Genomic DNA, 26,366 nt, shown 5'->3' on the forward strand with positions numbered 1-26,366 from the left:
TCCTTCCTTCCTTCCCTCCTTCTTCCTTCCTTTTTTTCTCTCTTTCCTTTCTTTCATTTCTTTGCTTTCTTCTCTTTCTTGAAACAAGGTCTTGCTCTGGCACCCAGACTAGAGTGCACTGGGATGATTATGGCTCACTGCAGCCTTGACCTTCTGGGCTCAAGAGATCCTCCCATGTCAGCCTCCTTTGTAGCTGGGACTACAGGTGCATACCACCATGCTCAGCTAATATTTATTTATTTATTTATTTTTATTTTACTTTAAGTTCTGGATACATGTGCTGAATGTGCAGGTTTGTTACATAAGTATACATGTGCCACTGTGGTTTGCTGCACCTATCAACCTGTCATCTAGGCTTCAAGCCCCGCATGCATTAAGTACTTGTCCCAAAGCTCTCCCTCCGCTTTCCCCCCATCCCCTGACAGGCTCCAGTGTGCAATATTTTCCTCCTTGTGTCCACATATTCCCACTGTTCAACTCCCAACTATGAGTGAGAATGTGCAGTGTCTGGTTTTCTGTTCCTGTGTTAGTTTGCTGAGGATGATGATCTCCAGCTTCATCCATGTCCCTGCAAAGGATATGAACTCATTCTTTTTTATGGCTGCATAGTATTCCATGGTGTGTATGTGTCATATTTTCTTTATTCAGTCTACCATTGATGGGAATTCAGGTTGGTTCCAAGTCTTTGCTATTGTAAACAGTGCTGTGGTAAACATATGTGTGCATGTTGTCTTTATAGTAAAATGATTTATAATCCTTTGGGTTATACCCAGTAATGGGATTGTTGGGTCAAATGGTATTTCTGGTTCTAGATCCTTGATGAATTGCCACACTGTCTTCCACAATGGCTGAACTAATTTACACTCCCACCAACAGCGTAAAAGCATTCCTATTTCTCAACATCCTCGCCAGCATCTGTTGTTTCCTGACTTTTTAATGATCACCATTCTAACTGGCATGAGATGGTATCTCATTGTGGTTGTGATTTGCATTTCTCTAATGACCAGTGATGATGAGCTTTTTCTCATATGTTTGTTGGCTGCATAAATGTCTTCTTTCAAGAAGTGTGTGTTATATCCTTAGCCCACTTTTTGATGGGATTCTTTTTTTTTTTTTTCTTGCAAATTTGTGTAAGTTCCTTGTAGATTCTGGATATTAGGCCTTTGTCAGATGAATAGATTGCAAAAAAATTTTTCCCATTCTGTAGGTTGCCTGTTTACTCTGATGGTAGTTTCTTTTGCTGTGCAGAATCTCTTTAGTTTATTTAGATCCCATTTGCCAATTTTGGCTTTTGTTGCAATTGCTTTTGGTGTTTTAGTCATGAAGTCTTTGCCCATACCTATGTTCTGAATGGTATTGTCTAAGTTTTCTTCTAGGGTTTTAATGGTTTTAGGTTTTACATCTAAGTCTTTAAGATATCTTGAGTAAATTTTTGTATAAGGTGTAAGGAAGGGGTTCAATTTCTGTTTTCTGCATATGGCCAGCCAGTTTTCCTAGGACCATTTATTAAGTAGGGAATCTGTTCCCCATTGCTTGTTTTTCTCAGGTGTGTCAAAGATCAGATGGTTATAGATATGTGGTGTTATTTCTGAGGGCTCTGTTCTGTTCCATTGGTCTGTATCTCTGTTTTGGTATCAGTACCATGCTGTTTTTGTTACTGTAGCCTTGTAGTGTAGTTTGATGTCAGGTAGCGTGATGCCTCCAGTTTTATTATTTTTGCTTAGGATTGTCTTGGCTATATGCACTCTTTTTTGATTCCATATGAAATTTAAAGTAGTTTTTTTCTAGTTCTGTGAAGGAAGTCTATAGTAGCTTGGTAGGAATAGCATTGAATCTATAAATTACTTTGGGCAGTTAGTTCGTTTTCACGATATTGATTCTTCCTATCCATGAGCATGGAATTTTTTTCCATTTGTTTGTGTCCTCCCTTATTTCCTTGGGCAGTGGTTTGTAGTTCTCCTTGAAGAGGGCCTTTCACCTCTCCTGTAAGTTGTATTCCTAGGTATTTTATTTTCTTTGTAGCAATTGTGAATGTGAGTTCACTCATGATTTGGCTCTCTGCTTGTCTGTTATTGGTGTCTCGGAATGCTTGTGATTTTTGCACATTGATTTTGTATCCTGAGACTTTACTGAAGTTGTTTATCAGCTTAAGGAGTCTTTGGGCTGAGACGATGGGGTTTTCTAAATATACAATCATGTTGTCTGCAAACAGAGACAATTTTACTTCCTCTCTTCCTATTTGAATACCCTTTCTTTCTTTCTGTCGCCTGATTGCTCTGGCCAGAACTTCCAACACTATGTTGAATAGGAGTGGTGAGAGAGGTCATCCTTGTCTTGTGCCTGTTTTCAAAGGGATTGCTTCCAGCTTTTGCCCATTCAGTATGATATTGGCTATGGGTTTGTCATAAATATCTCTTTTTTTTTTTTTTTTTTTTTTTTTTTTAAGATGGAGTCTCGCTCTGTCACCCAGGCTGGAGTGCAGTGGTGTGATCTCAGCTCACTGCAAGCTCTGCCTCCCAGGTTCAAGTCATTCTCCTGCCTCAGCCTCCTGAGTAGCTGAGACTACAGGCACCCGCCACCACGCCTGGCTAATTTTTTTTTATTTTTAGTAGAGACGGGGTTTCACCGTGTTAGCCAGAATGGTCTTGATCTCCTGACCTCATGATCTGCCCGCCTCAGCCTCCCAAAGTGCTAATTACAGATGTGAGCCACCGCACCCAACCTAAACAGCCCTTATTACTTTGAGATATGTTTCATCAATACCTAGCTTACTGAGAGGTTTTAATATGAAGGGGTGTTGAATTTTACCGAATGCCTTTTCTGCATCTATTGAGATAAGCATGTGGTTTTTGTCATTAGTTCTGTTTATGTGATAGATTACATTTATTGATTTTCGTATGTTGAACCAGCCTTGCATCCCAGGGATGAAGCCAACTTGATCGTGGTGGATACACTTTTTGATGTGCTGCTGGATTTGTTTTGCCAGTATTTTATTGAGGATTTGCACATCAAAGTTCATCAGGGATACTGGCCTGACATTTTCATTTTGTGTGTGTGTCTCTCTGCCAGGTTTTGGAATCAGGATGATGCTGGCCTCATAAAATGAATTAGGAGAAGTCCATCTTTTTCTATTGTTTGGAATAGTTTTAGAAGGAATGTTACCTGTTCCTCTTTGAACCTCTGGTAGAATTCGGCTGTGAATCTGTCTGGTCCTGGCCTTTTTTTGGTTGATAGGCTACTAATTACTGCCTCAATTTCAGAACTTGTTATTGGTTTATTCAGGGATTCGAATTCTTCCTGGTTTAGTCTTGGGAGGGTGTATGTGTCCAGGAATTTATCCCTTTCTTCCAGATTTTCCACTTTTTTTGCATAGAGGTGTTTATAGTATTCACTGATGGTGGTTTGTATTTCTGTGGGATCAGTGATGAGATCCCCTTTATCATTTTTTATTGTGTCTATATGATTCTTCTCCCTTTTCTCTGTCTGGCTAGTGGTCTGTTTTGTTAATTATTTCAAAAAAAACCCAGCTCTTCAATTCATTGATTTTTTTGAAGGGCTTTCCATGTCTCTATCTCCTTCAGTTCTGCTCTGTTGTTAGTTATTTCTTGTCTTCTACTAGATTCAGAATTTGTTTGCTCTTGCTCCTCTAGTTCTTTTATTTGTGATGTTACGGTGTCAATTTTAGATCTTTCCTGCTTTCTGATGTGGGCATTTAGTGCTATAAATTTCCGTTTAAACGCTGCTTTGGCTGTATCCCAGAGATTCTGGTGCGTTCTGTCTTTGTTCTCGTTGGTTTCAAAGAACTTCTTTATTTCTGATTTAATTTTGTTGTATGTCCAGTAGTCATTCAGGAGCAGGATGTTCAGTTTCCATGTAGTTGTGAGGTTTTGAGTGACTTTCTTAATCCTGAGTTCTAATTTGATTGCACGGTGGTCTGAGAGACTGTTTGTTATGATTTCCATTCTTTCACATTTGCCGAGGAGTGTTTTACTTCCAATTATGTGGTCGATTTCAGAATCAGTGCTATGTGGTGCTGAGAAGAATGTATATTCTGTTGATTTCAGGTGGAGAGTTCTCTATATATCTATTAGGTCCACTTGGTCCAGAGCTGAGTTCAAGTCCTGAATATCTTTGTTAATTTTCTATCTCATTGATCTGTCTAATGTTGACAATAGGGTGTTAATGTCTCCCACTATTATTGAGTGGGTGTGTACGTCTCTTTGTAGGTCTCAAAGAACTTGTTTTATGAATCTGGGTGCTCCTATATTGGGTGGATATATATTTAGGATAGTTAGCTCTTCTTGTTGGATTGATCCCTTTACCATTATGTAATACCCTTCTTTGTCCTTTTTCATCTTTGCTGGTTTAAATTTGTTTAAAGTCTGTTTTTTCAGAGACTAGGAATCTGCTTTTTTTTTTTTTTTTTTTTTTTTTTTTTGCTTTTGGTTTGGTTGGTCAACAATACTCCATTCCTTTATTTTGAGCTATGTGTGTCTTTGCACGTGAGATGGGTCTCCTGAATACAGCACAATGATGGGTCTTGACTCTTTATCCAATTGCCAGACTGTGTCTTTTAACTGGGGCATTTAGCCCATTTATATTTAAGGTTAATATTGTTATGTATGAATTTGATCCTGTCATCATGTTGCTAGCTGGTTATTTTGCACTTAAGTTGATGCAGTTTCTTCATAGTGTTGTTGGTCTTTATATTCTGGTGTGTTTTTGCAGTGACTGGTACCAGTTTTTCCTTTCCATATTTAGTGCTTCCTTCAGGAGCTCTTGTAAGGCAGGCCTGATGGTGACAGAATCCCTCAGCATTTGCTGTTCTGGAAAGGATTTTGTTTCTCCTTCCCTTATGAAGCTTAGTTTGGCTCAGTATGAAATTCTGGGTTGAAAATTCTTTTCTTTATGAATGTTGAACATTGGCCCCCACTCTCTTCTGGCTTGTAGGGTTTCTGCAGAAAGATCTGCTGTTAATCTGATGGGCTTCCATTTATAGGTAATCTGACCTTGGTCTCTGGCTGCCCTTAACATTTTTCCCTTTGTTTCAACCTTGGAGAATCTGATGATTATGTCTTGGGGCTGCTCTTCTCGAGGAGTATCTTAGTGGTGTTCTCTGTATTTCCTGTATTTGAATGTTGGCCTGTCTTGCTAGGTTGGAGAAGTTCTCTTGGATACTACCCTGAAGTGTGTTTTCCAGTTTGCTTTCATTCTCCCCTTCACGTTCAGGGACCCCAATCAATCATAGGTTTGGTCTTTTCACATAGTCTCATATTTGTTTGGGGTTTAATGCATTCCTTCTCATTGTTTTTTCTCTAATCTTGTCTTCACGCCTTATTTCAGTAAGTTGATCTTCAATCTCTGATCTTCCGCCTCATTGATTCAGCTATTGATTCTTGTGTATGCTTCATGAAGATGTAGTCCTCTGTTTTTCTGCTCCCTCGGGTCATTTATGTTCTTCCCTAAAACGAGTTCTTCTAGTTAGCAGTTCCTGTAACCTTTTGTCAAGGTTCTTAGCTTCCTTGCATTGGGTTAGAACATGCTCCTTTAGCTCAGAGGAGTTTGTTATTATTCACATTCTGAAGCCTACTTCTGTCAGTTTGTCAAACTCATTCTTCATCCAGTTTTGTATCCTTGGTGGAGAGGAGTTGCAATCGTTTGGAGGGAAAGAGGCATTCTGGTTTTTGGAATTTTCAGGATTTTTGTGCTGGTTTTTCCTCATCTTCATGGATTTAGCTACCTTTGATCTTTAAGGCTGATGACCTTTGGATGTGGTTTCCATCTGGGTGTCCTTTTTGTTGATGTTGATGTTATTGCTTTCTGTTAGTTAGTTTTTCTTTTTATTATTATTATTATTATACTTTAAGTTCTAGGGTTCATGTGCATAACGTGCAGGTTTGTTACATATGTATACTTGTGCCATGTTGCTGTGCTGCACCCATCAACTCGTCAGCACCCAACAACTCGTCATTTACATCAGGTATAACTCCCAATGCAATCCCTCCCCCCTCCCCCCTCCCCATGATAGGCCCCGGTGTGTGATGTCCCCCTTCCCGAGTCCAAGTGATCTCATTGTTCAGTTCCCACCTATGAGTGAGAACATGCGGTGTTTGGTTTTCTGTTCTTATGATAGTTTGCTAAGAATGATGGTTTCCAGCTGCATCCATGTCCCTACAAAGGACACGAACTCATCCTTTTTTATGGCTGCATAGTATTCCATGGTGTATATGTGCCACATTTTCTTAATCCAGTCTGTCACTGATGGACATTTTGGTTGATTCCAAGTCTTTGCTATTGTGAATAGTGCCGCAATGAACATACGTGTGCATGTGTCTTTATAGCAGCATGATTTATAATCCTTTGGGTATATCCCCAGTAATGGGATGGCTGGGTCATATGGTACTTCTAGTTCTAGATCCTTGAGGAATCGCCATACTGTTTTCCATAATGGTTGAACTAGTTTACAATCCCACCAACAGTGTAAAAGTGTTCCTATTTCTCCACATCCTCTCCAGCACCTGTTGTTTCCTGACTTTTGAATGATTGCCATTCTAACTGGTGTGAGATGGTATCTCATTGTGGTTTTGATTTGCATTTCTCTGATGGCCAGTGATGATGAGCATTTTTTCATGTGTCTGTTGACTGTATGAATGTCTTCTTTTGAGAACTGTCTGTTCATATCCTTTGCCCACTTTTTGATGGGGTTGTTTGTTTTTTTCTTGTAAATTTGTTTGAGTTCTTTGTAGGTTCTGGATATTAGCCCTTTGTCAGATTTTCTTTTAACAGCCAGGCCCGTCTTCTGCAGGTCTGCTGCAGGTTGCTGGAGGACCACTCCAGACCCTGTTTGCCTGGGCATCACCAGTGGAGGCTGCAGGAACAGCAAAGATTGCTTCCTGCCTCTTCCTCTGGAAGCTTTGTCCCAGAGGGGCACTGGCCTGATGCCAGCCAGAGCTGTCCTATATGAGGTGGTTGTGGATCCCTGCTGGGAGGTCTCTCCCAGTCAGGAGGCATGGGGGTCAGGGACCCACTTGAGGAGGCAGTCTGTCCCTTAGCAGAGCTCAAGCACTATGCTGGGAGAAACCTCCTTGTCAGGATCTGCTCTTCTCTTCAGAGACGGCAGGCAGGGACATTTAAGTCCACTGCAGCTGCACCCACAGCCATCCCTTCCCCCAGGTGCTCTATCTCAGGGAGATGGCAGTTTTATCTATACACCCCTGACTGGGCCTCTGCCTTTCTTTCATAGATGCCCTGCCCAGTGAGGAGGAATCTAGAGAGGCAATCTGGCCACAGCCACTTTGCCACCCTGTGATGAGTTCCGCCCATTCCGAGCTTCCAGGTTTCCTTAACATTGTCAGGGGAAAATCGCCTACTCAAGCCTCAGCAATAGTGGATACCCCTCCTCCCACCAAGCTCAATAGTCGCAAGTAGACATCAGACAGCTGGACTGGCAATGAGAATTTCAAGCCAGTGATTCTTAGCTTGCTGGGCTCCATAGGACTGCACCTGCTGAGCAAGACCACCTGGTTCCCTGGATTCAGCCCCCTTTCCAGGAGAGCGAACAGTTGTGTGACACTGGGTTCCAGGTGCTACTGGGGTACCAAAAAAAAAAAAACATAAAACTCCTGCAACTAGCTCAGTGTCTGCCCAAACAACTGCCCAGTTTTGTGCTTGAAACCCAGGGTCCTGCTGGTGTTAGCACAAGAGGGAATCTTTTCGTCTGCAGATTGCAAAAACTGTGGGAGAAGCGTAGAATCTGGACCAGATAGCACAGTATGTTACAGTTTCCCTTGGCTTGGGGAGGGAGATTCCTGACTCCTTGCATTTCACGGGTAGGCAATGCCCCACCCTGCTTCTGCTTGCCCTCCGTGGGCTGCACTCACTGCCTAACCAGTCCCAATAAGACGAACTGGGTACCTCAGTTGGAAATGCAGAAATCCCTTGCCTTCTGTGTTGGTCTTGCTGGGAACTGCAGACCAACGCTTTTCCTATTAGGCTATCTTGCCAGATCCCTGCAACCATCCCATATGAATTTTAAAATAGTTTTCTTCTAATTCCATATAGAATGTCATTCATAGTTTAGTAGGAACACCATTGAATCTATAGATTGCTCTGATCAGTTTGGCTATTTTGAAAATATTGCTTCTTCCTGTTCACAAGCATAGAATGATTTTCCGTTTGTGTCATGTCTGATTTCTTTGAGCAGTGTTTTGTAGTTCTCATAGCAGAGATTGTTCTACTCCCTAGTTAGCTGTATTCCTAGGTATTTTATTCTTTTTGTGGCAATTGTGAATGGGATTGTGCTTCTGATTTGGCTCTGAGCTTCAAGGTAGTTGGTGTACAGAAACGCTCCTGCTTTAGGTACCTTAATTTTGTATCCTGAAAATTTCCTGCAGTTGTTTATAAGATCAAGGAACTTTTGGGTAGAGTGTCCGGGATTTTCTAGGTATGGAATCATATGGTTTGCAAACAGAGGTTGTTTGACTTGCGTGAAAAACATAGTGGAGTAAAAGCAAACACGTGTCAGCAATGGAATGGAAAAATAAAAATGCCCATGAATAAATTTAATTTGAATGTGAAGAACTAATATGTAGCAAAAAACCCAGTCATTGTGCGGGATACGTTAAAAGACTTGAGGAATTGAGGAGTGGCTTTTTTTTTTTTTTTTTGATTGAGAGATTCTAAAATAGATGGCTATTGTCTCAGAGTTAACATGTAATATAAAAATAGTAACTAGTATCTCAACAGGAATATTTTAGCACCTGATCAAATGATTCTGCAGTTCATCTGAAAGACCAACGTGTCAGAATTGATAGAAAAGGAGAAATCAGTGAGGGAGGGCAAGCATTACTTCACATTTCAACTATCATTAAGCTACAGCTATTAAAATACTGCAGTAGTGGTACAGGTATAAACAACTCAATGGAAGAAAATTAAAAGAAGAGAGTTACATACAAAATTGAGTGGGGATGTAGGTGATGATAAAAGAGCCATTTCAAAACAGTGGGTGAAACAGGGATTCAACAACTAAGGTTGAGTTCCTACCACTTTAATGTTGTCCAGCTGGATCAATGATTTTGAACGTACAATAATGCAACCAAGAACTATGAATGTCTTATCGTATTAGAGTGGATAACACGACTGCAAGCATGACAGCAAACTCGTGAAGGAGGCAAGAAAATGATTTCTGGAAGCGTATATAAAACAGGTATAAAAATATTTAAGATTTATTTCTGTGATGGTGAATTTTTCTGAAACACATTATTAGAGTAAGCTGGGGCTCATATTCTCCAAAGCCACTGGAAGGGAAAGAAAGGTTGGGCGGGGGAAAAAGAAAAGTGCTTTGCAATTCATTTTCGATGTTAGGAGCGCTGCTGGTTTAGGTTCTCCACAGAGGCAGGAAAACTTCAGTCTGGAGGCGAATGCCCTCCTCAGTGCGCATGTTGCACAGACCTGTTGCTGCGCATGTCTGTTGCTACGCGTGTCTGTTGTTGCCTAGGCGCCTTGCTGCCCACCTTCTGTCCACGCAGAGCTCTGCAGGGAGAGGTTGTGTCTTCATTCTTTCCGCCATCTTGATTCTTTCTCACTGATTGAGACGCAGCCGGTAGGTCCGCAGAGCGGTCTTCCTGAGAATTTAGTTGTGAGTGAATGTGTGGAGGAGCCAGCGTTAGGACAGGTCCTGCAGCACAGTCCGTGGCTTCTGAGGGAAAAGGGCCTTGCAGTCATCGTCCAGCTCCTCCTAGGTCGCCATGCCACCATGGGACTTGTCTTTGTGGCTGGGCTGGGACGAGGGAGGAAGGTGGGCCACAGAGGGGAGGGATCGCGTGAAGATGGGGCCAGTGCTGCGGGTGCTGTTAGAGGTGTCTGAGTCCCGGAAACTCCTGGAACCCTCTGAGACAGGACAGTTTCTAGACTCCTAGGTAGGAGCGCGGAAATGGACAGCGTGTTCGGTAAGGAAGGGGCCTGGGAACTGGGAGCGCTGTGGGCTGGTGACTGCGGCCCTGAGGTCTGTAGAGTGCCTGGCAGAGGTGTCCCGTGAGGAGCATAACGTTCACTCTGTTTCACAATTTCTCACCTCCGCTGTGAACGTCATGGGAAGGAATGGGTGAGGCTGTGCTTTCCAGCAAGACTCGATTTTGGGAAGGGTGTGGGGGTGAAATGGGCCTAGCAAATCAGAGTGAGACGAAAGCAGTAGTCATTTCAGTTTCAATTCTCTGCCCGTTTTTTCCTAAATGTCTTCATGATGGAGAGTCTGATTGTGAAACCAAAACTCAGGAATGTCTTCTGTCTTTTGCTATGGCGTTAAGGTGATTTCTGTGCCTCTTCAACTGTGATACAAACAAATCTGTCCTTAGTTTGATTGGAAAGCATGAGTACTTATCATTGCTCTGTGAATTAGTTTGAAAATAGTTTCAAAATTAAGATAAATTCAAACTTTTAAAAGTACAAATCACCATTTTGCCATGGAATGTTCATATATATAGCTAAGTTCTTACACACTTTTTCCAAATAACAATATTCTGTTTTCAGTAGGAAATATGAGTGAGCATGTAAGAACAAGATCCCAATCCTCAGAAAGAGGAAATGACCAAGAGTCTTCCCAGCCGGTTGAATCTGTGATTGTGAGTCCTTTAACATTTGATGTTTTCTATTAACACAATTTATTTTACAAAATATATTTGAGCTAGTGTACATGCACTGGTCCAGGGGTTCCATGCTGATAAAAAAATGATGATTGCATCTCATGAAGGAAACTTTTGTTCAGAAATATTATATTCTGGTGTTACCTGTATGGATATGGATATTTCTCTCTCTCTCTCCCCCCCCCGGTGTGTGTGTGTGTGTGTGTGTGTGTGTGTATATATATATATACACACACACACACACACATATATACGTCTGTTGGAAGAATATCTTTAGATTTATGATTCGATGCACATATGCATTTGTGTATTTATATTATTGAGTTTTTATTCGCACACACACTTACACCCTTAGGTCCAGCAGCCCACTGAGGAAAAACGTCAAGAAGAGGAAGCACCAACTGAAAATCAGGGTATTGCACCTAGTGGGGAGATCGAAAATGAAGGAGCACCTGCTGTTCAAGGTGAAGGGAGAGTGGAGAATAATGCTTGTGGGTGGTGGAGGTATATTTATGCATTATATTTTTTGACATACCAGTAACAGGAGGCCAGAAGACAATAGAAGGAATCTTAAACATTTCCTGGTGCTGCTGTGGGGAGGGGTGGGACAAGGACACATAAAAAGCCACAAAACTTTCCTACCATTTTGACAGAGGCTTTTTATTGATTGGGTACTTTCATGGTTGTCATAAGCCTGTGAGTGTTTTCCAGAGCTCCTGTATGGTTTGCTCGGCCATTTCCTGTTTTTTGGTTTGTTTTGTATTTTATGTTTCTGTGGAAGAATGGCTCCTTGTAGCTTCCTAGTCTGAAATCTGCGGACATCTCATGTATTTTTTAAGAAACTTTTTAATACACATTTATTAATGCTTCCTCATGCCATGTTACTAAGTGCTGGAAACGTCAGTGCCAAACTGTAGCCTAAAGCTCATAGTCTAGTCAGACTGACTCAAACAAATCACTGATTTAATGTGATAAGAATAAGAACAAATGAGTACAAAAGGGGCAAGTAAGTTGTCTAGGGCCAGCCTTGGGAAAGGAAAGGGTGATGTTTGAACATCTCTGCTTTCCTGTTTTCCTGGCAACAGACTCCTGAAATAATTAGCCTACAGGTTTTTATTTCATAATGATGAGGGAATAAACATTATCATTTCCTCGTTCATAGTTCACATTTTAATTTGTAAACTGATGACCTTTTTATCTTTTAAGGTCCCGACGTGGAAGCTTTTCAACAGGCACTGGCTCTGCTTAAGATAGAGGATGAGCCTGGAGATGGTCCTGATGTCAGGGAGGAGACTCTGCCCACTTTTGATCCCACTAAAGTGCTGGAAGCAGGTATGTTGTTCAATTAAGATGCTAACTATAGGGTGTCTATTTTCACAATATTATATTTTGTGTGACACAGAGGTAAAATTACTGCTACTTTAATATCATATTTCACGTCTAAAGATTCTTTGAAGGTAGTTCGGATCCCAGATGGCTGCCTCACACACTATCAGAGATAGAGGGCCAGGTATGCTGGCTCATGGTTTTAATTCCAGCACTTTGGGAGGCCGAGTCAGAAGGATCACTTGAGGCCCGGACTTCAAGAGATGGAGAAAAATTGGGTCAAAGTTAATTGGATTATGATATGAAAGATTCATGAAACATGCTAAGAGAGTAGATATCGAGTGTCTTCACAGCTATTTGAAGTAATGCAGATACTAATTAGCTTGATGTAGCCATTTCACAATGTGAATATATATTTTAAAGCATCATGTTATATGTGATAAATATATTCGATTTTATGTGTCATTTTTAAAAAAAGATATGAAAACATGTTGTGACTTTTGAATGTAAAGTCATTTAACCAACAGCCAATAATTTGCAGATATTTTTATAGAGGCCTGTTTTTAACAAATATGTAACATGTTTATAATAAGCATCAGTTTATTTTGTGATGTTAACTGTGATGGTAATGGCTTACAGCTAGCGTGGGTATTCAGTTTACTGTATAAACTGAACTGCTTTTAGGCATGTAAAGAGGCAGGAGTACTGGTGAAAATAGTGACAAATGTTCACCCTACTTAAAGCTTTAACTGCATAATGGCTAAACTAGTCCAAAGTAACGTTTTTACACTTTTTCACAAGAGACACAAAACAAATGTAATACTGACTTTTCTATTTCCTTCACTTAGGGAGTTCTAAATATATTCTGTGTTCAGAGTGTTATTTCATATCAAAATGTTTAAATGATACTTTAAAAATATCTTTTTCCCTTTGGATTTTGTTTCGTTGAATTTTCATTGAATGTATATGCGTTTTTTTTCTTTGTGTTTTTGCTTTCCACTTATACACACAAATAGATTCACTTGATTGAATTCATTCTGAAGTTGAACAGTCTCTTTGTTTTCTTATTCTACTAGAAAAAGTGGCATGAATTAAAAATATTGTTAATATGCCTGGAAGTCTACCTTCAGAGTATATTCAGAGGCTATCTGGTTGTAGGCTGAAGGGTCACCCTCAGGGTTCTGATATTGGTTCATGAACACCGTAGTTGTATACCTCTAGTGTCATATGAATAAAAATCTGGTAACAGGTCCTAATTTTATATTTATGTTATAGGTGATGCGCAACCATAGGTTTACACCAAGAAAAATGAAGACTGAAACGAAGAATGTTATTGTTATGCTGGATATTTGACTGATAACATTCTTTTATTAAAGTTTTTCAGTTTTCTGCAAAGAATCCTTGCACGTTTTTGTTAAATTTGTTTCTGGATCTTTAATAGTCTTGAGAATTGTAATTTTTTTGAACGTTTAAATCCTGTGTTTGAGATGGTACATGGAGATAAAATGTTGGTACATTGATTTTCTATCATAGATAGATAGGAAGCTGGAAGCTTTCATAGTGGGATGCCAACAGCTGCACAGATAGATAAGGCCACGTGGGGCCAGGCATGTCCACCATGGGCTTTCCACCTCCCCTTTTGTAGCACATACACAGTAAGAACGAAATGAGCAACATGTTGTAGCTCAGGCTGAGGACCTGCCTGCATAATAAAAGATTAGGGTGGGGGCTGCCAGAGATTCACACCCTATGCAGATGGTACACCTGGTCCTAACCGGTTGTTTGTACCCTGTGTGGGTGATCAGATACTGCCTCCCCACTAGCTCATCTATAAAAACCCCTGTATTTCATTGCAGGATGGCAACTGTTTTTTTCTGGGACCCCTCTCTGCAGTAGAAAGCTGTTCTCTTTGTTTCTCCTATTAACTTTCTGCTCTACACCTCACTCTTGGTGTGCCCATGTCCTTGATTTCCTTGGCTGTGAGTCCAAGAACTCTGGGTGTTACCCCAGACAATGAGGCACTTCAATACTAGCTGTGGATCTGTGGTATATGACTTTTATTACAATGAAGTATGTTCCTTCTTTCACTGGTGTTTTCAGCATTTGTATCATGATGACACACTGAGATTTATTAAATGCTTTTCAGCATCAATTGAAATGATTATATGGTTTTTATCATTCCATTGATATGATTTATCACATACATTAATTTGCATATGTTAAACCATCCTTCCATCCCAGGGATAAATCTCACTTGGTCATGATGATGATTCTTTCTAACGTATTGTTGAATTTGATTTGCTAGTATTGTGTTGAGGATTTCTGCATCAATATTCATCAGCGGTTTTGCCCTGTAGTTTCTTTTTTTGATGTGTCTTCGTCTGGTTTTGGTATCAGGGTAATACTGGCCTCATAGAATGAGTTTAGAACTATTCCCTCCTCTTCTGTTTTTCAAAGTAGTTTGAGTAGAATTGGTAGTATTCCTTCTTTAAACGTTGAGTAGAATTCAGTAGTGAAGCCATCAGGTCCAGGCGTTTCTTTACTGGAAGACTTTTATTATGGCTTTGATCTTGTTGCTTGTTATTGGTCTGTTCAGGTTATGGATTTGTTCCTGGTTCAGTCTTGAGAGGTTGTATGTATCTAGGAATTAGTCCATTTTTTCTAGATTTTCCAATTTATAGGTATGGAGTTTCTCATAGGAGCCAGTTATGATCCTTTGAATTTTTGCAGCATCAGTTTTGTAACATCTTGTTTTTCATTTCTTTTTCATTTTTTTCTTTTTTCTTTTCTTTCTTTTTTTTTTTTTTCTCGAGACAGAGTCTCCTTTTGTCCTCATGCTTGAGTGTAATAGCAGAGTCTCAGCTCACTAGAACCTCCACCTCCAGGGTTCCAGCAATTCTCTTGCCTCAGCCACCCTAGTAGGTGGAATTACAGGCGCCTACCACCATACCTGGTTAATTATTTTTATTTTTAGTAGAGATGGAGTTTGCCATATTGGCCAGGTTGGTCTTGAGGTCCCGGCCTCAAGTGATCCACCTGCCTCAGCCTCCCAAATCCTTTTTCATTTCTGGTTTTATTTATTTGGGTTTCTCTCTTTTTTTCTTAGCTTGGCTAATGGTTTGTAAATTTGGGTTAACTTATTAAAAAGACAACTTTTTGTGTTATTGATCTTTTGTGTGTTTTTTTTCATTTCAATTTCATTTATTTCTGCTGGAATCTTCATTATTTCTTTTCTTCTAATTTTTGGTTTGGTTTGCTCTTTCTTTGCAGCTCTTTAAGATGCATCATTATGTTGTTTATTTGAAGTTTTTACCTGTTTTGTTGTAGGCACTTATGGCTATAAACCTCTTTCTGAGTACTGCTTTTGCTGTATCCCATCGGTTTTGGTATGTTGTGTTTCCATCGTCATTTGTTTCAATAAATTTTTTAATTTCCTTCTTAGCTTCTTCATTGACCCATTATTCATTCAGGATCAGATTATTCAGTTTCCTTTTTTTTTTCCACAAGCAAAGTATATACTGTTTATTAAAACAAAGCAAGGGAAACAAAAGGCTTCAAAATCCTTTCCATGTAACGTAGCTTTAGTCAAAAAAACAAAATATACGAATGCCAGGAATATGTACAGGTAGAAAAAGTATGCATTCACCAAGCGAAATGCAACATTAATTGAAATGAAAACTAAAGAAACGCTTTGTAGTCGCTTGGATTTCCCTAGGGGACAGCAAGTTAATGCTTATCAGTAGTCCTCAGAAGAGACAATTTTGATTAATATCAGACCCATCTGACTCAGTCTATTAAACCCTGAAGGAAGGATACTCTTCAGATATAAAAGAGATGCCTTTGATTAATAATTCTACCCTATTGCCATTCCAAGCATTAACAACTATGTAGCACCTCTAGAAAGAGAGAGCCTTTGAATTCTAGGAAGACACAGTTACTAAAATACCCAGGTGCCCACAAACGCTTCTCAGCTCTCCCTGCTGAGAAGAACCCAAGTTGTGAGGTTGGGGGGTCACTGCTGGAGCAGGAAAAACCTTGTTACATAATTTACTTCATGGTCTGCAGTTAGGGTCAGTGACTTATGACATAATTCCTGCTTGATGATAATGAAATTTACAAAAGCCTGAAGGCAGAGGGAGTGACTGGTCTTACACTAACCACTGGCTAACTCCGTAGGCCTGACACGGTCTACACCACAGCCACCCGCACATATTTTCCTTTGCCTACTGATGGGTTCTGAGATGTACACAAGAGAGGAAATTGCTTAGTCCACCATAGAGAGCTTCTGTGCTGAGTAGCCAACATGGGATCGTCACACAGAGGTGGGAGGAAATCGATTCTATTCTGGCTCTTTATTTGCAAACTTCTGCCCAATCGGCACTGCTCTCCTCACATCGACGCGCTTCTCCTGATGCTCAGGACCAGCCTTCGGCCGTACTCTCTGTAGTCCACCGACTTCACGTCCATCACAGTGGCCTTAATTCGAGACTCTTCGTTGTAGGTCTCTACTTTGACCCTGACTCTGAATATGAAAGATCGGAAGTTGGCATTCTGGAAAACTTCTTCAAATGCCTGTTCATTCTTATCTTTTAAATCCCCAAGATAAGCAGCATTTTGTCCAAGGATAGCTTCAGCAGACTCCTGGAAACAAGTCACCCACTGATTCTCTTGAAAATCTGCAATATTTACTGACAGGATCATGTGGTACTTGAAATTGGGAAATTCGGTGTCGCACTTCTCACAGCGGTACAATCCGTTCTGTTGATCAATCACTTTCTTATTGCAGTCCTGAGTCGGGCAGGCTTGGTACATGCAGTTCTCTTTGCGAGGATACACCACTGTGGCCACAGAACTGAAGTAGTCCGGCTTGTTGCTTTGGCCCAGGTTCTCGAATTTGACCTCGTACAAGGTTTTCCAGTTGGTGTTGCCCCCTCCAACACTGCCGCTCTTTAGATCAGAGATGGAAACACCGTCTAAGGCTTGTCCTTCTGCGTCAAACCAACCACGAAGCTTATAGGCCTCCGGGATGTCAGGATTCGCAATGATAGTGCTTGAAGACAGCACGGAGAGGCTCCGTCCACCGAAATCAGAGACTCTGGCTCCTTTGATAGCCAATATGGGCTGCCTAGAACCATCAAATTTATCAGCATCTTCCCCCCACAGCGTAGCAGTCACCACCTTCCCGGATGTGTCCATTAAGTAGATATTCCTCTTCGCAACCTCTCTGTTGTTAGACCTCACTGTGATTTTAGTGGCATCTTCGTAGCTCTTGCAGATCCCCATGATTTCTACAAGTGAGTCTTTCATCTTGTTCTCGAGGTCATCAATCCCCGTGAGATCAAACTGAACCGTAGGTAAATGATGGCCGTCTTCACAGGGCATGACGGAAGTCTCGTTATTGAAGGTCATCTCGAAGTCATTTTTAACAGCTGTGAACTGTTTGTTAGCAATCTTCAGGGTGCCTTTTGGGAAATAATACACCTTGTTCACTTCAATAAGGGGAAAGAACTTGTCCACTTGCTCGTTGAAAGCTGTAGCTCTGATTTCACCACTTTCATCAACCAGTTCCAGAGAGAAACGCTTCCCTTCCCCTCGGGAGTTGCTCCAGGTACAGATCTGACTTTTGTTGGTAACATGAGCACAAATAGTCCACTTGAACTGGTAAGGAGTGAGGCTGGCAATGGGCACCACTTTGGACTGTGTTCCCCCAGAAGTGTTTGACAGGCTGGGACCTCCAGCTTTTCCAAATGTCTTTGAAGCACCATAAGCCTTAGAAACAGTGGAACCCGCTCCGGAGCTTCCGTGCTATTGCTGGGGCTTGCTGCTTGCCACTGGGCTGCCTGCTGACACTGGAGGAGCTGCTTGTGGCTGCCCGTGTCCTTCATTATAGGGCACTGGATTGCCAATCTTTACTCCAACTACTTCAGCTGACTTCAAAACTTCTAATTCCATCAAAATAACTACTCTCCTTCCGTCTTTCAAAGTGTTCATGATAAATCAGTTAATCTGGCAAACACAGTTGCTGGACAGTTGTTCTTGCTCCACAAGGGGGTTCAACTGTGTTGCCAACATGAAAGAGGATAGAGTTCAATCCATCACTCACAAGCAGTCGATAACATGGAGGACTATTCCCCATAGTAATGGGAGGGATGTTGATGACTTGGAGGATGGGCTTTATGGATGTATCCCCCTGCTGCATGATGGTCGCAATGGCTCCCTCGCTCAGTTGCCCGACCATGGCTCTGCCACCCCGACTCCCGCACGGACCCCACAACAGCTCGAGCTTCCCCTATTCAGTTTTCATGTATTTGTATAGTTTCCAAAATTCCTCTTGTTACTAATTTCTAGTTTTATGCCACTGTGGTCTGACAAGATCCATGATATTATTTCAGGTGTTTTTTTTTTTTTTTAATGCTTTGAGACCTAACATATGGTCTTGTCCTTGAGAATGATCCATGTGCTGGGGAAAAGAATGTGTATTCTGTGGCCGTTGGATGAAATGTTCTGTAAATATCTATTAGATCTATGTGTCTGTAGTGCAGATTAACTCTGTTTTTTTTTTTTTTGTTTGTTTGTTTTTGTTGTTATTGTTGTTGTTGAGTTTCTGTTTGGCAGATCTGTCCAATACTGAATGTGGGGTGCTGAAGTCTCCATCTATTATTTTATTGGGGCCTATCTCTCTCTCTAGCTCTAATTGCATTTGTTTTATATATCTGGGTGCTCAAGTGTTGCGTGCATATATATTTAAAATTGTTAATATCCTCTTGATGAATTGACCCCTTTATTATTATATAGTGACCTTTTAGTCTCTTCTCAAAGTTTTTGTTTTGAAATCTATTTTTTCTTATTCTTTTTGTATCTTTTAAGTTCAGACATACATGTGGTGCAGGTTTGTCATGCAAGTGAACTTGTGTCATGGGGGTTTGTTGTACAGGTTATTTTGTCACCCAGGTATTAAGCCTGGTACTCATGAGCTATTTTTCCTGATCCTCTCCCTCCTCCCATCCTCCAGTCTTTGGTAGGCCCCAGTGTCTGTTGTTCTCCTCTGTGTGTTGATTTTTTCTCATTTTTAGCTCCCACTTATAAGTGAGAACATACAGTATTTAGTTTTCTGTTCATGCTTTGCTTTGCTAAGTATAATGACCTCCAGCTCCATCCTTATTCCAGCAACAGAGATAGTGTCATTCGTTTTTATGGCTGCATACTATTCCGTGGTATATATGTACTACATTTTCTTTATCCAGTCTACCATTGATGGGCTTTTTGGTTGATTCCATGTCTTTGGTATTGTGAATAGTGCTGCAGTGAACATATGTGTGCATGTGTCTTTATAACAGAACAGTTTATATCCCTTTGACTGTATACCCAGTAATGGGATTGCTTGGATCGAATGGTAGTTCTGTTTTTAGGTTGCTGGGGAATGAGCACACTGTTTCCCACAATGGTTGAACTAATGTACACTTCCACCAACAGTGATTAAGTGTTTCTTTTTCTCCACAACATCACCAGCACCTGTTATTTTTTAAATTTTATTTTATTTTTTACTTTTTAATAATAGCCATTCTGATTGGTGGGAGATGATATATCATTGTGGCTTGAATTGCACTTCTCTAATGATCAGTGGCTTTGAACTTTATTTCATATGCTTGTTGGCCGCATGCATGTCTTTTTTAAAATGTGTTTGTTCCTGTCCTTGGGCCACTTTTTAGTGGTATTATTTTTTGTTTTGTTTTGTTTTCTGAGATAGAGTCTCAGTCTGTTGCCCAGGCTGGAGTGCAGTTGCATGGTCTCCACTCACTGCAACCTCTGCCTCCCTGTTTGAAGTGATTCTCCTGCCTCAGCCACACTAGTAGCTGGGATTACAGGCATGCACCACCATGCCAAGCTAATTTTGTATTTTGTTGATTTAAAGTCTGTTTTATCAGAGACTGGGATTTCAAACCCTGCTTTTTTTTGCTTTCAATTTTCTTGGTCAATATTCCTCCATCCCTTTATTTTGAGCCTGTGTGTCCTTTGCACGTGAGATGGGTCTTCTGTATGTATCACACCGATGGGTCTTGACATTTTATCCAATGTGCCAGTCTCCACATTTAAGATTAATATTGTTATGTGTGAATTTGATCCTGTCATCATGATGCTAGCTGGTTACTTTGCACATTAGTTGATGCAGTGTCTTCACTTCATAGTGTCATTGTCTTTATATTTCTGTTTGTTTTTCAGTGGCTGGTACTGGATTTTCCTTTTCATATTTAGTGCTTCCTTCAGGAGCTCTTGTAAGGCAGGCCTGACGGTGACAAACTCCCTCAGCATTTGCTGTCCTGGAAAGGATTTTGTTTCTCCTTCCCTTATGAAGCTTAGTTTTGCTGGGTATGAAATTCCGGGTTGAAATTCTTTTCTTTATGAATGTTGAATATCGGCCCCCACTCTCTTCTGGCTTGTAGGGTTTCTGTAGAGAGATCCGCTGTTAGTCTGATGGGCTCTCCTTCGTAGGTAACCTGACCTTTCTCTGTGGCTGCCCTTAACATTTTTCCTTTTGTTTCAACCTTGAAGAATCTGATGATTGTTGTCTTCAGGTTGCTCTTCCCAAGGAGCAACAGAGTAGTGTTCTCTGTATTTCGTGAATTTGAATGTTGTCCTGTCTTGCTAGATTGGGGAAGTTCTCCTGGTTAATATCCTAGGTCTCTGGGAAATCAGCACACTGTTTCCCACGATGGTTGAACTAATTTACACTTCCACCAACAGTGAATAAGTGTTTCTTTTTCTCTACAATGTCACCAGCATCTGCTATTTTATTTTTTTACTTTTTAATAATAGCCATTCTGCCTGGTGTGAGATGATATCTCATTGTGGTTTGAATTGTATTTCTCCAATGGTCAGTGACTTTGAGCTTTATTTCATATGCTGTGGCCTCATGCATGTCTTCCTTTGAATGTGTCTGTTCATGTCCTTGGCCCACTTTTTACTGGTATGGGTTGTTTTGTTTTGTTTATTGAGACGCAGTCTCGGTCTGTTGCCCAGGCTGGAGAGCAGTAGCACGATCTCCACTCACTGCAACCTCCACTTCCTGGGTTCAAGCTATTCTGCAGCCTCAGCCACGCTATTATCTGGGATTACAGGCGTGCATCACCTCTCCCAGCTAATGTTTGTATTTTATGGTAGAGCCAGGGTTTTTCATGTTTGCCAGGCTGGTCTCAAAATCCTAGCTTCCAGTGATCTGCCCATCTTGGCCTTCGAAAGTGCTGGGATTAGAAGTGTGAGGCACCGCACGTGGCGTGTCTTTTTATTTTTTGTTTTTGTTTTTTGTAAATTTCTTTAAGTTCTTTATAGATTGTGGATACGAGACCTTAGATAGATGCATAGTTTGTAAATAGTTTCTCCCATTCTCTGTGTTGTGTGTTGTCTCTGTGGATCGTTGTTTTTTGTTCTGTTTTGTTTTGTTTTTTTGCTGTGCAGGAGCTCTTTAGTTTCATTACATTCCATTTGGCAATGTTTACTTTTGTTGCAATTGCTTTTGGCATCTTCATTATGAAATCTTTGCTCTTTCCTACGTCCAGGATGAGAATGCCTGGGTCTTCCAGGATTTTTATGAATTTGGGTTTTACATTTAGTTTCTGAATCCACCTTTAGTTAATTTTTCTTAATAAGAGGTGGTCCTGTTTCAATCTTTTACATATAGCACCATTTATTGGATAGAGAGTCCTGTCTACATTGCTTGTTTTTGTCAACTTTGTTGAAGATCAGATGGTAATAGGCGTGAGGTGTGAAGCATTATTTCTGGGCTGTGTATTCTATTTCATTGGTCTTTGTGACTGTTTTGGTATTGATACCATGCCGTTTCGTTTACAATGGCCTTGTATTATACTCTGAAGTCAAGTAATATGATGCTTTGGCTTCATTCTTTTTCTTTAGGATTGCCTTGGCTATTTGGGCTCCTTTTTGGCTCCATATGAATTTTAAAGTAGTTTGTTTTTTTCTAATTCCGTGAGGAATGTCGTTGGTAGTTTAATAGGAATATCACTGAATGTATGAATTGCTTTGGTCAGATTGGCCATTTTGACAATATTCTTCCTGTTCATGAGCATGGAATGTTTTTCCGTTAGTTTGTGTCATCTCTGATTTCTTTGAGCAGTGTTTTGTAGTTCTCATAGTAGAGATGGTTCTCCTCCTTGGTTAGCTGTATTCCTAGGTATTTTATTCTTTCTGTGGCAATTGTGAATGGGATTGTGTTTCTGATTTGGCTCTGAGCTTCAAGGTAGTTGGTGTAGAGAAACGCTCCTGTTTTTGTACATTAATTTTGTATCTTGAAGCTTTCCTGAAGTTGTTTATAAGATCAAGCAGATTTTGGGCAGAGAGTCTGGGATTTTCTAGGTATGGAATCATATTGGTTGCAAACAGAGATTGTTTGACTTGTGTGAAAAACACAGTGGAGTAAAAGCAAACACGTGGCAGCAATGGAATGGAAAAATAAAAATACCCATGAATAAATTTAATTTGAATATGAAGAAGTAATATGAAGCAAATAACACAGTCATTGTGTGGGATATGTTAAAAGACTTGAGGAATTGAGGAGTGGCTTTTTTTTGTTTGTTTATTGAGAGATTCTAAAATAGAAAGATGGCTATTGTCCCAGAGTTAACATGTGATATAAAAATGGTAACTAGTATCTCAACAGGAATATTTTAGCACCTGATCAAATGATTCTGCAGTTCATCTGAAAGACCAACGTGTCAGAATTGATAGAAAAGGAGAAATCAGTGAGGGAGGGCAAGCATTACTTCACATTTTAAATACCATTAAGCTACAGCAATTAAAATACTGCAGTAGTGGTACAGGTATAAACAACTCAATGGAAGAAAATTAAAAGAAGAGAGTTACATACAAAATTGAGTGGGGATGTAGGTGATGATAAAAGAGCCATTTCAAAACAGTGGGTGAAACAGGGATTCAACAACTAAGGTTGAGTTCCTACCACTTTAATGTTGTCCAGCTGGATCAATGATTTTGAACGTACAATAATGCAACCAAAAACTATGAATGTCTTATCGTATTGGAGTGGATAACACCACTGCAAGCATGACAGCAAACTCGTGAAGGAGGCAAGAAAATGATTTCTGGAAGCGTATATAAAACAGGTATAAAAATATTTAAGATTTATTTCTGTGATGGTGAATTTTTCTGAAACACATTATTAGAGTAAGCTGGGGCTCATATTCTCCAAAGCCACTGGAAGGGAAAGAAAGGTTGGGCGGGAGAAAAAGAAAAGTGCTTTCCAAGTTCATTTTCGATTTCAGGAGCACTGGTGGTTTAGGTTCTCCACAGAGGCAGGAGAACTTCAGTCACAAAAACTTCAGTCACCAGGCGAATGCCCCCCTCAGTGCGCATGCTGCACAGACCTGTTGCTGCGCATGTCTGTTGCTGCGCATGTCTGTTGTTGCGCATGCGCCTTGCTCCCCACCTTCTGTCCACGCAGATTTCTGCAGGCAGAGGTTGTGTCTTCATTCTTTCCGCCATCTTGATTCTTTCTCACTGATTGAGACGCAGCCGGTAGGTCCACAGACCGGTCTTCCTGGGAAATTAGTTGTGACTGAATGTGTGGAGGAGCCAGCTGGCTTTGGACAGGTCCTGCAGCACAGTCCGTGGCTTCTGAGGGAAAAGGGCCTCGTCCGGCTCCACCCAGGTCGCAATGCCACCATGGGACTCGTTATTGTGGCTGGGCTGGGACGAGGGAGGAAGGTGGGCCGCAGAGGGGAGGGATCCCTTGAAGATGGGGCGAGTGCTGCGGGTGCTGTTAGAGGTGTCTGAGTCCCGGAAACTCCTGGAACCCTCTGAGACAGGACAGTTTCTAGACTCCTAGGTAGGGGCGCGGAAATGGACAGCGTGTTCGGTAAGGAAGGGGCCTGGGAACTGGGAACGCTGTGGGCTGGTGACTGCGGCCCTGAGTTCTGTAGAGTGCCTGGCAGAGGTGTCCCGTGAGGAGCATAACTTTCACTCTGTTTCACAATTTCTCACCTCCGCTGTGAACGTCATGGGAAGGAATGGGTGAGGCTGTGCTTTCCAGCAAGACTCGATTTTGGGAAGGGTGTGGGGGTGAAATGGGCCTAGCAAATCAGAGTGAGACGAAAGCAGTAGTCATTTCAGTTTCAATTCTCTGCCCATTTTTTCCTAAATGTCTTCATGATGGAGAGTCTGATTGTGAAACCAAAACTCAGGAATGTCTTCTGTCTTTTGCTATGGCGTTAAGGTGATTTCTGTGCCTCTTCAACTGTGATACAAACAAATCTGTCCTTAGTTTGATTGGAAAGCATGAGTACTTATCATTGCTCTGTGAATTAGTTTGAAAATAGTTTCAAAATTAAGATAAATTCAAAATTTTAAAAGTACAAATCACCATTTTGCCATGGAATGTTCATATATGTAGCTACGTTCTTACACACTTTTTCCAAATAACAATATTCTGTTTTCAGTGGGAAATATGAGTGAGCATGTAAGAACAAGATCCCAATCCTCAGAAAGAGGAAATGAACAAGAGTCTTCCCAGCCGGTTGAATCTGTGATTGTGAGTCCTTTAACATTTGATGTTTTCTATTAGCACAATTTATTTTACAAAATATAATTGAGCTAGTGTGCATGCACTGGTCCAGGGGTTCCTTGCTGATAAAAAATGATGATGACATCTCATGAAGGAAACTTTGGTTCAGAAATATTATATTCTGGTGTTACCTGTATGGATATGGATATTTCTCTCTCTCTCTCTCTCTCTCTCTCTCTCTCTCTCTCTGTTTATATATATATGTCTGTTGGAAGAATATCTTTAGATTTATGATTCGATGCACATATGCATTTGTTTATTTATATTATTGAGTTTTTATTCGCACACACACTTACACCCTTAGGTCCAGCAGCCCACTGAGGAAAAACGTCAAGAAGAGGAAGCACCAACTGAAAATCAGGGTATTGCACCTAGTGGGGAGATCGAAAATGAAGGAGCACCTGCTGTTCAAGGTGAAGGGAGAGTGGAGAATAATGCTTGTGGGTGGTGGAGGTATATTTATGCATTATATTTTATGACATACCAGTAACAGGAGGCCAGAAAACATTAGGAAGGAATCTTAAACGTTTCCTGCTGCTGCTGTGGGGAGGGGTGGGACAAGGACACATAAAAAGCCACAAAACTTTCCTACCATTTTGACAGAGGCTTTTTATTGATTGGGTACTTTCATGGTTGTCATAAGCCTGTGAGTGTTTTCCAGAGCTGCTGTATGGTTTGCTCAGCCATTTTCTGTTTTTTGGTTTGGTTTGTTTTGTTTTTTATGTTTCTGTGGAAGAACGGCTCCTTGTAGCTTCCCAGTCTGCCATCTGTGGACGTCCCATGTATTTTTTAAGAAACTTTTTAATACACATTTATTAATGCTTCCTCATGCCATGTTACTAAGTGCTGGAAACGTCAGTGCCAAACTGTAGCCTAAAGCTCATAGTCTAGTCAGACTGACTCAAACAAATCTCTGATTTAATGTGATAAGAATAAGAACAAATGAGTACAAAAGGGGCAAGTAAGTTGTCTAGGGCCAGCCTTGGGAAAGGAAAGGGTGATGTTTGAACATCTCTGCTTTCCTGTTTTCCTGGCAACAGACTCCTGAAATAATTAGCCTACAGGTTTTTATTTCATAATGATGAGGGAATAAACATTATCATTTCCTCGTTCATAGTTCATGTTTTAATTTGTAAACTGATGACCTTTTTATCTTTTAAGGGCCTGACGTGGAAGCTTTTCAACAGGAACTGGCTCTGCTTAAGATAGAGGATGAGCCTGGAGATGGTCCTGATGTCAGGGAGGGGACTCTGCCCACTTTTGATCCCACTAAAGTGCTGGAAGCAGGTATGTTGTTCAATTAAGATGCAAACTATAGGGTGTCTGTTTTCACAATATTATATTTTTGTGACACAGAGGTAAAATTAGTGCTACTTTAATATCTTACTTCACGTCTAAAGATTCTTTGAAGGTAGTTTACACCCCAAATGGCTGCCTTGCGCACTATTAGAGATAGAGCGCCAGGTGTGCTGGCTCATGGTTTTAATTCCAGCACTTTGGGAGGCCGAGGCAGAAGGATCACTTGAGGCGAGGACTTCAAGAGATGGAGAAAAATTGGGTCAAAGTTAATTGGATTATGATGTGAAAGATATGAAACATGCTAAGAGAGTAGATACCAAGTGTCTTCACAGCTATTTGAAGTAATGCAGATATTAATTAGCTTGATGTAGCCATTTCACAATGTGTATATATATTTTAAAGCTTCATGTTATACGTGATAAATATATACGATTTTATGTGTCATTTTTAAAAAAAGATTTGAAAACATGTTCTCACCTTTGTATGTAAGTGATTTAACCAACAGCCAGTAA

The 26,366-nt window shown here is 40.7% G+C and overlaps 3 protein-coding genes across 16 annotated transcripts in view; 1 reads left to right on the forward strand and 2 right to left on the reverse strand.

Moving 5' to 3' along the window:
- Positions 1 to 26,366, reverse strand: part of ALAS2 (5'-aminolevulinate synthase 2) — a 425,802-nt gene that overhangs the window by 119,769 nt on the left and 279,667 nt on the right. The window lies entirely within an intron of this gene.
- The window catches only part of LOC126946538 (putative G antigen family E member 3), a 275,323-nt gene continuing 258,090 nt past the window's right edge, over positions 9,134 to 26,366 (forward strand). For 4 of the 14 annotated variants that reach the window (XM_050776977.1, XM_050776976.1, XM_050776982.1 and 1 more), the window contains exons 1-6: positions 10,536 to 10,619; positions 10,996 to 11,104; positions 11,847 to 11,972; positions 24,431 to 24,522; positions 24,860 to 24,968; positions 25,717 to 25,842. In XM_050776977.1, coding sequence (XP_050632934.1) covers positions 10,536 to 10,619; positions 10,996 to 11,104; positions 11,847 to 11,972; positions 24,431 to 24,522; positions 24,860 to 24,968; positions 25,717 to 25,842 — 646 coding nt within the window. Of the gene's footprint in view, positions 9,206 to 9,407; positions 9,602 to 10,533; positions 10,620 to 10,995; positions 11,105 to 11,846; positions 11,973 to 13,241; positions 13,521 to 22,788; positions 23,099 to 23,408; positions 23,511 to 24,430; positions 24,523 to 24,859; positions 24,969 to 25,716; positions 25,843 to 26,366 lie in introns of those variants that run through there. The other 10 variants (XM_050776986.1, XM_050776978.1, XM_050776980.1 and 7 more) reach the window with 10 other exon arrangements.
- On the reverse strand, positions 16,183 to 18,240 carry LOC126946522 (replication protein A 70 kDa DNA-binding subunit-like). The gene is given in 2 exon segments (XM_050776943.1): positions 16,183 to 18,051; positions 18,053 to 18,240. Coding segments are annotated over 2 exon segments (1,848 nt in total). The 5' UTR covers positions 18,205 to 18,240; the 3' UTR covers positions 16,183 to 16,355.

The sequence above is a fragment of the Macaca thibetana genome, chromosome X (genome assembly GCF_024542745.1).
Source record: "Macaca thibetana thibetana isolate TM-01 chromosome X, ASM2454274v1, whole genome shotgun sequence".
Classification (NCBI taxonomy): Eukaryota; Metazoa; Chordata; class Mammalia; order Primates; family Cercopithecidae; genus Macaca; species Macaca thibetana.